Source organism: Pelodiscus sinensis, chromosome 1 (genome assembly GCF_049634645.1).
Source record: "Pelodiscus sinensis isolate JC-2024 chromosome 1, ASM4963464v1, whole genome shotgun sequence".
Lineage (NCBI taxonomy): Eukaryota > Metazoa > Chordata > Testudines > Trionychidae > Pelodiscus > Pelodiscus sinensis.
In genome coordinates this window covers 330,202,536-330,214,213 of record NC_134711.1, presented here as the reverse complement: position 1 = coordinate 330,214,213, position 11,678 = coordinate 330,202,536, and the positions used below count along the sequence as shown (strand labels likewise).

The following is an 11,678-nucleotide window of genomic DNA, read 5'->3' as shown; positions in this document are numbered from 1 at the left end:
ACATGCAAAGAAACATCCCCAGTGAGGAAAATGTCTGTTTTGCTACAGGGAATTGAAATGTTAATGTCCATGGTTCAGTTTTGGGAGGCCTTCACCTTGCCATGAAGAAGAACCCTGCTAGCAAGTCTCATTGCTCTGTCTCAGCACTATCTCCCCTTCCGAGACAACACACAGACCATTTGTTCCCGCAGCTGCTTGGTTTTCATCCCATAAACAACGGGATTTAGCACAGAGGGTACGAGCACGTAGAGATTGGCCAGCAGCTTGTGAATGTGTTTAGGGATATTGTGGCCAAAGCGGTTGGTTAGGAAATTGAAAAAGGCTGGGACGTAAAATAAGAGGATGATACAGATGTGGGAGCCGCAGGTGCTGAGAGTTTTGCACCGGGCGTCTTTCGTGGGCAACTTGAAGACAGCCCAGAGGATCAGCACATAAGACACAGAGATAAGCAAAAAATCTAGTATAGTGGTTGTAATAGACACTGCCAAACCATACCAGATATCTATGGATATATCCGCACAGGCCAGCCTAGCCACCCCGATGTGGTCACAGTAGGAATGCGGGATGATGTTGCTTGCACAGAAGGGCAGCCGTTTGAGAAGAAAAACAGCAGGGACGATTACACAAAAGGTTCTGAAGACAACGACTGTGGCTATTTTACCGATGTTCGCATTGGTGAGGACAGTCGTGTACCTCAGGGGGTCGCAGACGGCGACGTACCGATCGAACCCCATGGCCAGCAGGACGGCCGAATCTACGGTAATCCCAAAGTGCAAAAAGAACATCTGGGTGAGGCAGGAATTGAAGGAAATGTCCTTGGGTCCAAACCAGAAGATGGCCAGCGTGTTGGGCACGGTGCAGGTGGATAACAGTAAGTCGGCCACCGCCAGCATGGAGAGGAAAATGAACATGGGCTCGTGCAGCCTGCGCTGGGTGGCGATGAGCAGGAGGAGACCACAGTTCCCCAGAACAGCCGCCGTGTACATCAGCGCGAAGGGGATGGAGATCCAGGGGTGCCAAGCCTCCAGACCCGGGATGCCAACCAGGATGAAGGTGAGGTGACTGAACGTTGTGCTGTTGGGTGTGGCCATGGGGCGCTGAGGGCTCTGCTTGGGTGCCGGGCCCGGCTGGAAGCAGAGACAAGGTCAGTGCCTGCTGGGCTCCTACCCCCTCACACTCACTTCTCACTTCCTACTCTCGCCCTGCAACTTTGGTGTGAGAGCTGCACTCAGAGCTGCGCAGGGCAGAGCTGGAGCCGGTGACAAGGACCTGTCAGGAGCTCAGAGGTGACCACTCGACAAACCAAGCCTAGAGCAGGCAGGGCCAGGCGAAGAGTCTCAGAGAACCCAGGCTGTGAACCCGGCATCCCTCAGCACTGGACACACCTGGAAACAACAAGGGACCGTTCAGCTTCTTGAGCTCCGTGAGGATTTGCCCCGGCTCTGGCCCTGCTCCCTGCTTTGCCACTGAGAGACACTGAACCCCCCGGGGAGCTGCCAATCCTACGAACACAGTGACCACTAAGAGGTGCCTCAGTGCAGAAAGGGGCACTAATGGATTCGGAGCCTGGGGACACAGGACTGGGCCCAGTATCCCAGCTGCGGCTGGACCGGCCCCAGACACGGCGGGGATAGAATCTCCCTGCGCCTACGGAGAGTCCCCGTCCATAGAGCCATCTGAGCGTGTTTGACTCCATTCTGCTAACCCTACTGCCCAGCCAATGGGCCAGCAAGGCAAATGACAGTCAGCCTCTCCCCAGTGGGAACTGGGCATCTCCGGGTAGAGGAGCCTGCGGGCAAGTTGACCTGCTGCAGCCAAGAGGAGACCAGGAAGGAGGTATACAGGAGCCATGTGGCATCCTCCATTTTATGCTCAGCTCAGCTCTTCACCCCAGATGCAGCACTGCAGGGATCAAGGAGCCAGAAAGAACTGTGGACCCATCCTGACATAGGATGTGCACCAAGGATTTTTAAGCCAGCAGTTTTTACATCTCTGCTGTGAGCCTGCATCGAGAACGGGGAGATTTGATGCATGTAACGTATGATACTTTAACAACCTTACTCTCGTGCTTTTCTTTCTTGCAGTAAGAAACCTTTAGCGTTTAGATGCTGAAGGATTGGCTCAGTGTGATCTTGTGGGTAAGATCCAGAGTGTATATTGACTTGGGATCTGTGGCTGGTTTCTTGGGACCAGACAGAACCCAGTTGGGGAAAGTGAGATTGGGTTCTAAAACCCCTCACCTGTGTGCTAGGCCCAAGGCTGTTAGGGGCACGGATATTGCTGGGGTGTCGGAGGGGTTTTGCTCGTGAGGCTTCTGGCTGGCCAAGCAGGCGGCTGAAGCACTCTGTGGGACTGGTTAGTGGCCTGTTTAGGAAGGTCTCCAGTCTGGGGGAGCCCCGAGATTGAGCAACTCAATCTAACCTGTAAGAACAGGTTAGATAGACATCTGTCAGGGATGGTGTAGACGGAGCTTGATCCTGCCTTGAGGGCGGGGGGCTGGACTCGATGACCTCTCGAGGTCCCTTCCAGTCCTATTATTCTATGATTCTATGATTCTATGAACTCGCCCTGAGCTGATGCCCTCAGCTCTGCCTGGTCTGTCACAATTGAAAGAGCCTGCTTGTGTGTCTGTTTCCGTCCATCTGTCTGTCCATTTGAGTACTCCTCTGAAGCGGTAGGAGCTAGGAGCACCCAGTGTGCCAGGCAACTGCATCTTATCCTCACTTCAAAGCAAGTTCCAGGCTTGGCTGTGCCATGAACATGGGCTGTGCCTGGAATGGGGCTGGGTCTGAGCACACCGCACAGTAAAGAGACACCCCCCGTCCCCTCTCCCCTCTGTCTAGGACTGCCCAAAGTCCCCTCCTCCCAGACACTCATTACGGATGTTGGGGGGAGGGATGAAGCTCCCCTCTCTCTGCTGGCTTTTCCCCCTTGCAGGGAGCGAGGGAAAAGTGGCAGAGGCGGTGGATGTGCCGTTGGCTGCATCACTCACTGCAGCTGGGGAGAGCAGAGGGGGATGGATGGGACAAGCCCTGGCTGGGGCACATAAATCCCTCCCGGCAGTGCCCACTGGGTTGGGGCAGCCATGGAGGGGCAATTCTTATCAGCCCCAAGCTGCTGCAGGGAGAGAAAACCAGGGTAAAGAAAACCAGGGTAACCCTCTCTCCCGGGGCAGCTTGGAACCAGAACCCCTTCTCCCCAGCCCAGCCCAGCCCAGGGCCAAAGCTCCAGTGAAGCCTGGGCATGTCCATGGGATTTCCAAAATTCACACACTGCAGAGTTGCAGCCTGAGTAAGGCCGGGTCCCCTCCCAGCGCCAGGGGGAGCCCCTGAGGAGAGATGGAACCTCCCGCTCTCCTCTGAACTGGTGGCTGAGGACTGCAGCTCCAGGCAATCCTGGAGAAGTGTCACATTGCGCCACAACTGCCTCTGCTCGAGTTTCCTGCCCTTCCCTGCAGCCCTGGAGCGGGGGGGGGGGGGGGGGGGGGACAGGCTGGTCAAACCGGACCCTGCTCCGGCCCAGGCTGGAAAGGCCCCTTGGTGGGAGCCGCATGTTGCTCTTTGCTGTTTTTAACTCGCTGCCCCAGGCCAGCAGCTGGTCAGTGAGGGCACAATCGGGCTCAGGCAGGCCCAGCTCGGAGACACCCAGGAGAATTTCCAGGATAATAGTTGAGCAGGAGCCTCTGGCATGAATGACCCTCCCCCCCCCCCCCCCCCCATGGGCTCCTCTGGGCATTCGAATGTCCGCCGGGTCTGGAAATGGCCGAGTGCCCCAGGCAGGGACGTTCCATTGCAAACTTCGCCTGGGTGCCTGGATGCTGTGACCCTGGGGCCTTTCTCCTGGCTGCAGATGCCCTGCCGCTCACCCCAGCCCTTCTCACTGCTTCATGGCACTGGGCCCTGCCGGAATGGGCCTAGGTGCCACAGTGACCCGATTTCCCAAGGACGGAACCTGCCCAGCACAGAAAGGTAGCGGAGCCAGGCAGGGGCCATGGGTGGGTCTCTGCCCTTTGCTCTCTGGGGCTCACCAGCTGCCGTGGCTCAGGGAGGGAAATGCCGGAGCTGCGGCTGCCAAGCTTGGAGACTGTCTGGGGCCAGCGTGTGCTCCTCGGTAAGTGGGACACGGCACCAAGACAGCCCCACTGTGTGTCCCTGGGCAGCCTTTCCCCAGCCCCCCAAGGCCGGCCCACCCCCCGGCAGACCTGACGCAGGGTTTGGGAGCGGAGACGTCGTCTGCTCCATGAGAATTGCACCTTCCCTCCCAGCACAGAGTAACTACAGAGCGTCCGTCTGCCCCTGCCCGTCTGTCCATGCACCCGCCCTCTCTGCCACCTCCAGCCCTGCCCCCGTGTCTGTGTCCTGGACGTTCATTCGCATTTCATAGCGGAGTCACTGGGGGCTCAGGGTAGGAAATGCTGGTGCCTCTGCCCGGGCTGTTCTTTGCTCTTGGACAGGAAAACCAATGCTTGTGCCCCTGGCAGCCCGCTCTGTGCGTTCCCTGCCTTTCCTTCCCCTGCGGGCGCCATCCTGCTCCCCCCGACCTGCCCCCGCTCCCAGAGACACCAGGGGCCGTGGGGGGTTCCCCTAGACTTGGTCCTTGGCAAACTCAGGTCCCACTGATGACACACGAGGGCACCTTTCTCAGCAGGGGGGCAGATGTGCAGGCCCCCCCCAACACTCACCGGGCTCCTGCCCCAGCCGGGGATGAGGAGTCTCTGCCTGGGATCCAGGTGGGGAGCTGCAGGGGCAGGATCCGCACTGGCCGGGGCTCGGAGGCAGGGACATTTATCCAGCCTGTCTGGGAGTCCCAGTGGGGTCGGAGCCAGCAGGGAGCCCTGGGCACAGAGCAGTTTCCAGCTCAGCCGCAGGGAGGGGCAGGCTGGGATCCGGGGATTTGTGTGTTTACATCAGTGATGTTCCTGGAGGCGAGGAACGGAAACACCGCTGGAAATTCCCCGTCCAGCACCAGCAGTGACGCAGCTGAATCAAAGGGGCCTGAGTTTGCTTCTCTAACAGGTACCACGGAGACTTGCTGGAACCCTGACAACTTATGGAGTATTTTAATACCAAGATACAAAACAGAGAGCAGTGAAAGTCTCCATTAATGACTGCGTCTTGAAGCAGTGAATTTTGGAACCAGAGTTCCACAGACTGGGAAAATAAATACTGGCAAGATACGAATAAGAGGGAGGATTTCCAGGAGGATTTAGAACCGTTAACAACAACTCTCTGACTACGGTTATCCAGCCAATTATGCACCCACCTTATCGTGGCCCTATCTAAGTTATATTTGCCTAGTTTATCAATAAGAATATCATGCGAGACCGTATCAAATGCCTTACTAAAGTCTAGGTATATGACATCCACCGCTTCTCCCTTATCCACCAGGCTCGTTATCCTATGAAAGAAAGCTATCAGATTAGTTTGGCATGACTTGTTCTTCACAAACCCATGCTGGCTATTCCCTATCACTTTATTACCTTCCAAGTGTTTGCTTATGATTTCCTTAATTACCTGCTCCATTATCTTCCCTGGGACAGACGTTAAACTGACCGGTCTGTAGTTTCCTGGGTTGTTCTTTTTCCCCTTTTTATAGATGGGTACAATATTTGCCCTTTTCCAGTCTTCTGGAATCCCCCCTGTCTGCCATGATTTTTCAAAGATCATAGCTAAAGGCTCAGATACCTCCTCTATCAGCTCCTTGAGTATCCTGGGATGCATTTCATCAGGACCTGGTGACTTGCTGACATCTAACTTTCCTAAGTGATTTTTAACTTGTTCTTTGTGTATCCTATCTTCTAAACTTACCCTCTCTCTGCTTGTATTCACTACGTTAGGCACACCTCCAGACTTCTCGGTGAAGACCGAAACAAAGAAGTCATTGAGCATCTCTGCCATTTCCAAGTTTCCTGTTACTGCTTCTCCCTCCTCACTAAGCAGTGGGCCTACCCTGTCCTTGGTCTTCCTCTTGCTTTTAATGTATTTATAAAAGGTCTTCTTGTTTCTCTTTATGCCTGTAGCTAGTTTGATCTCATTTTGTGCCTTTGCCTTTCTAATCTTGCCCCTGCATTCCCGTGTTGCTTGCCAATATTCATCCTTTGTTATTTGTCCTAGTTTCCATTTTTTATATGACTCCTTTTTTATTTTGATATCATGCAAGATCTCCTTGTTAAGCCAAGCTGGTCTTTTGCCATATTTTCTGTCTTTCCTACACAGCGGAATTGTTTGCTTTTGGGCCCTTAACAACGTCCCTTTGAAATACTTCCAACTCTCCTCAGTTGTTTTTCCCTTCAGTCTTGCTTCCCATGGGACCTTACCTACAAGTTCTCTGAGCTTATCAAAATCTGTCTTCTTGAAATCCATTACCTCAGTTGTGCTGGTCTCCCTTCTACCTTTCCTTAAGATCATGAACTCTATTATTTCGTGATCACTGTCCCCTATACTGTCTTCCACTTTCAAGTTCTCAACTAGTTCCTCCCTATTTGTTAAAACCAAATCCAGAACAGCTTCTCCTCTGGTAGCTTTTTCAACCTTATAAAGACATGAGTGGTGTGGAGAGGGCGGATAAAGAAAAGTTATTTATTAGTTACCAAAATAGAAGAACTAGAGGACACCAAATGACATGAATGGATAGCAGACTTCAAACTAATAAAAGAAATTTCTTCTTCACACAGCATGTAGTCAACCCGTGGAACTCCTTGCCAGAGGTGGCTGTGAAGGCTAGGACTATAAGGGTATGTCTACACTACAAAGTTAGTTCGAACTAATGTCCGTTAGTTCGAACTAACTTTCATAGGCGCTACACTAGCGCTCCGTTAGTTCGAATTTAATTCGAACTAATGGAGCACTTAGTTCGAACTAGGTAATCCTCATTCCACGAGGATTAAGCCTAGTTCGAATTTACTAGTTCGAATTAAGGGCTGTGTAGACCCTTAATTCGAACTAGTGGGAGGCTAGCCCTCCCCAGGTTTCCCTGGTGGCCACTCTGTCCAGCACCAGGGAAAGTTGTCTGCCCCCCTCCCGGCCCCGGCCCCCTTAAAGGGGCACGGGCTGGCTACGGTGCCCATGCCAGGTGCCAAGCCTGCCAGCACCCAGCCGGCAGACCCTGCAACTGGCACGAATCGAGCCACCCATCCGATGCCCCCCCAGCCCTCCCCCTCTTCCCGGGACCAGGCTGGCGGCTCCCGGAGCTTGCCCGGGACCACACTAGGTGCAGGAAAGTGGCCGGCTAGAGCAGGAGAGCTGCCAGCCTGGCCACCCAGGAGCAGGTGTGCAAGAGAATCAAGGGGGTCCACTGAGACCCCCGACCCTGAGCGCTGAGCTTACAATGGCCGTCCTGGTCAGACCAAAGGTCCATCTAGCCCAGTAGCCTGTCTGCTGACAGCGGCCAACCCTAGGGACCCTGGAGGGGATGGACCGAAGACAGTGACCAAGCCATTTGTCTCGTGCCATCCCTCTCCAGCCTTCCACAAACCTTGGGCAGGGACACCACTCCTACCCCCTGGCTAATACCACTCCATGGACCCAACCTCCATGACTTGATCTCACTTCCCTTTAAACCCTGTTCTGGTTCTAGCCTTCACAGCCTCCTGCAGCAAGGAGTTCCACAGGTTGACTCTTTGCTTTGTGAAGAACAACTTTCTGTTACTAATTTGAAGTCTGCTACCCGCCTGCAGCTGGAAGAACAACTTTGTGAAGAAGAACTTTCTGTTACTAGTTTGAAACCTGCTACAAATTCCTTTCCTTTGGTGTCCTCTAGTTCTTCTTTATGGGAACAAATGAAGAACTTTTCTGTATGCACCCTCTCCACCCCACTCCTGCTTTTAGAGACCTCTATCCTGTCCCCCCTCCATCTCCTCTTTTCTAAGCTGAAAAGTCCCAGTCTCTTTAGCTTCTCTTCATATGGGACCTGTTCCCAAACCCTGATCATTTTAGTTGCCCTCCCCTCTCCTAGCCTCTCTTTTCCCCTCTCCCACCTCCTTTTCCCAGTCTCCCCCAGTTTTGTTCAATAAAGACAGATTCCATTTTGGAAGACACGTTATCTTTATTTTGTACATCAAGAAGAGGGGCTAGGGAAGGGTAAGTTGAAGGAGGTGAGGGAGGAATGGGGCACGAGCTCCCGATGGGGAGGACTGGGCTGGCTCTGTGGGCTTCTGGGGGTGGAAGCTCTCCTGCAGCCCCCCGATTGCCCCCTCTCCCCAGATGGCAGCCTGCGGCAAGTGCAGCCGGGCTGATGGCCTAGTTGTGTGATGTGCCCAGTGTGGGTACTCCGGGCAATCCAAGCCAGGGCTGCTTTGCAAGCGGGGCACCCCTGAGAACTGTTTGTCCAGGGTAGGGGTCGGGACCCTTTAAGCACAGCCCTCGGGTAGCCTGTTACAGCATCTCCACGCTCTAAGTCCTCCTCTGATGCCCTGCCGGCACTGCTTCCGGCCATCCTTAAGCCCTGTTCATGGTCTACTAAATGTGGACATGCTTGTTCGAATTAGCAAAACGCTAATTCGAACTAGTTTTTTAGTCTGTATCCGTTAGTTCGAATTAGCTTAGTTCGAATTAACTAATTCGAACTAAGTTAGTTCGAATTAGCGCTGTAGTGTAGACATACCCTAACAGAGTTTAAAGAGAAGCTAGATAATTTCATGGAGGTCAGGTCCATAAAAGGCTATTAGCTAGGGGATAGAAATGGTGTCCCTGGCCTCTGTCTGTCTGAGGCTGGAGAGGAATGGCAGGAGACAAATCACTTGATCATTCTCTTCAGTCCACCCTCTCTGGGGCACCTGGTGTTGGCCACTGTCGGGAGACAGGCTACTGGGCTAGATGGACCTTTGGTCTGACCCAGTACGGCCGTTCTTATGTTCTTACGTTCTTTCCCCTCTTGTAAGTGTTTCAAAATGGATTCCTTAAGGATCCCTTCCATCATTTTTCCAGGGACTGAGGTAAGACTGACCGACCTATAGTTCCCTGGATCGTCCTTCTTCCCCTTTTTAAAGATGGACACTACATTTGCCTTTTTCCAGTCATCCGGGATCTGCCCCGATCTCCACGACTTTTCAAAGATAATGGCCAAAGTTTCCTCAGAGACATTTGCCAATTCCCTCAGTACCCCCAGATGCATTAAGTCCAGAATCATGGATTTATGTACGTTTAGCTTTAATAAATAGTCCCTAACCTGGTCTTTGGTTTGAAAAGCCTCTTGGAAAAAGAGCGTCTAGACCACTACCAGTACTTTTGAAAAAGTGAACTGCTTTTTATAAAGAGAGCACCCAAGCAGTCTGGATGCTCTCTTTTGAAAAAACACAGCTTGCATTACATAGCACTTTTGAAAAAAGACGATATTCCTTAGAAAAGGAGGTTTTCTATTGTTGAAAAAAATGCCACGTTCTTTCAATATCCTTTCAAAAGAACACAGTGGCAGTCTAGATGCAGGGAAAGGTTTTTTCAAAAAAGTCCACTGTTCCCGAAAAAACTCTGTAGTCTAGGCACACCCTGACTGTACAGTGGATAAGGGGGTGAGGGAGGTAGAACTGCTAAAGCCCTCGCCATACATTGAAAGGCTACGTCAATGAATAGAAGCAGCATCTGCTGGGGCCGTGTCCCCTTATCATGCTCACAACTACCCAGGCCCCTTCTTTCACCCTTACACACCCCAGTAGTACTGTTCGGCATTCAGCCACATAGCCAGAGATAGGGAGGGGAAGAAACCGCGTCACTCGTGCTCAATGGATGCCAGTGCCTCCCTATGACTCTAATCGCCCCGTCCATGAAGTTAGAGGACCCACGGTGACGTGAGGATCAATGGGTTAGACAAAATAATTTGCTGAAAGCACTTTTGACTTATGTATTTTCAGATCCATACATCCATTACATACAGCATGAGGGAGAGGGAGGGATGTCACAGACCTCAGCCGAGATATTGAAAAAAACACCCCCAGTGAGGAAAATGTCTGTTTTGCTACAGGGAAAGAGTTAATTAAAGTGTTAATGTCCATGCTTCGGTGCCGGGAGGCCCTCACCTTGTGGTGAGGAAGAACCCTGCTAGTAAGTCTCATTGCTCTGCCTCAGCACCATCTTGCCTTCCGAGACAACACACAGACCATTTGTTCCCGCAGCTGCTTGGTTTTCATCCCATACACAATGGGGTTTAGCACAGAGGGGATGAGCACGTAGAGATTGGCCAGCAGGATGTGAACGTGTTTAGGGATATTGTAGCCAAAGCGATGGGTTAAGACGGTGAAAAAGACTGAGACATAAAATACGAGGATGATACAGACGTGGGAGCCACAGGTGCCGAGAGATTTGTGCCGGGCGTCTTTGGTGGGCAGTTTGAACACAGCCCTAAGGATCAGCACATAAGACACAGCGATAAGGACAACATCTAGTATAATGGTTGTAAGTGGCACTGCTAAGCCATACAAGATATCTATGGATATGTCCGCACAGGCCAGCCTGGCCACCCCGATGTGATCACAGTAGGAGTGGGGGATGACATTGCTTGCACAGAAGGGCAGCCGTTTGAGAAGAAAAACAACAGGGACAATTACACAAAAAGTTCTTAGGACCACGGCCGTGGCTATTTTCCTGATCTTCTCGTTGGTGAGGATAATCGTGTACCTCAGCGGGTCGCAGACGGCGACGTACCGATCGAACCCCATGGCCAGCAGGACGGCCGACTCGACGGTAACCCCAAAGTACAAAAAGAACACCTGGGTAAGGCAGGCATTGAAGGAAATGTCCTTGGGTCCAAACCAGAAGATGGCCAGCGTGTTAGGCACTGTGGTGGTGGATAACAGTAAGTCAGACATTGCCAACATGGAGAAGAAAATGAACATAGGCTCGTGCAGCCTGCGCTGGGTGGCGATGAGCAGGAGGAGACCAGAGTTCCCCAGAACAGCCGCCGTGTACATCAGCGTGAAGGGGATGGAGATCCAGGGGTGCCAGGGCTCCAAGCCCGGGATGCCGACCAGGACGAAGCTGAGGTGACTGAACGTTGTGCTGTTGGGCGTGGCCATGGGGCGCTGAGGGCTCCGCTTGGGTGCTGGACCTGGCTGGAAGCAGAGACAAGGTCAGTGCCTGCTGGGCTCCCGCTGCCTCACACTCACTTCTCATTTCCCGCTCACACACTGCGCCCCAGTGTATGAGAGCTGCACTCAAAGCTGGGCAGGGCAGAGCTGGAGCCAGAGCCGGACCTGTCAGGAACTCGGAGCTCAGAGGTGAACACTCTACAAACGAGCCACAGAGCAGGCAGGGTCGGGCGGCGAGTCTCAGAGAGCCCAGCCCGTGTAGCCGGCCTCCCTCAGCTCTGAGACACACCCGGAATCAATATTGGACTGTTCAGCTACTCGAGGTCTGTCAGGATTTATTGCCCCAGCTCTGGCCCTGCTCCCTGCTTTGCCACTGAGAGACGCTGAACCCCCCAGGAGCTGCCGACCCCATGAACACAGCGGACAGTCAGACGTGTCTCAGTGCAGAAAGGGGCACTAATGAATTCAGAGCCTGGGGACACAGGACTGGGCCCAGGATCCCAGTGGTGCCTGGACCGGCCCCAGACACGGCGGGGATAGAATCTCCCTGCACCCACAGACAGTCCCCGGCCATAGAGCCACCCGAGCGCATTTGGCTCCATTCTGCTAACCCTACTCTCCAGCGCATGAGACATGAGGCAAATGACATTCAGCCTCTTCC

At 53.1% G+C, this 11,678-nt stretch overlaps 2 protein-coding genes across 2 annotated transcripts; both read right to left on the bottom strand.

Moving 5' to 3' along the window:
• Positions 1–146: 146 nt before the first annotated feature.
• LOC102461999 (olfactory receptor 52B2-like) lies at positions 147–1,091 on the bottom strand. Its single transcript, XM_006116466.2, has one exon. The coding sequence runs from the start codon at positions 1,089–1,091 to the stop codon at positions 147–149; it is 945 nt and encodes a 314-aa protein (XP_006116528.2).
• An 8,963-nt stretch (positions 1,092–10,054) lies between these two features.
• On the bottom strand, positions 10,055–11,005 carry LOC102445908 (olfactory receptor 52B2-like). Its single transcript, XM_075933095.1, has one exon. The coding sequence runs from the start codon at positions 11,003–11,005 to the stop codon at positions 10,055–10,057; it is 951 nt and encodes a 316-aa protein (XP_075789210.1).
• Between the last annotated feature and the right edge of the window lie 673 nt (positions 11,006–11,678).

Bases quoted from the DNA above. Each gene is read 5' to 3' on its own strand.
- LOC102461999 (XM_006116466.2), bottom strand. From the start codon at position 1,091: ATGGCCACACCCAACAGCACAACGTTCAGTCACCTCACCTTCATCCTG.
- LOC102445908 (XM_075933095.1), bottom strand. From the start codon at position 11,005: ATGGCCACGCCCAACAGCACAACGTTCAGTCACCTCAGCTTCGTCCTG.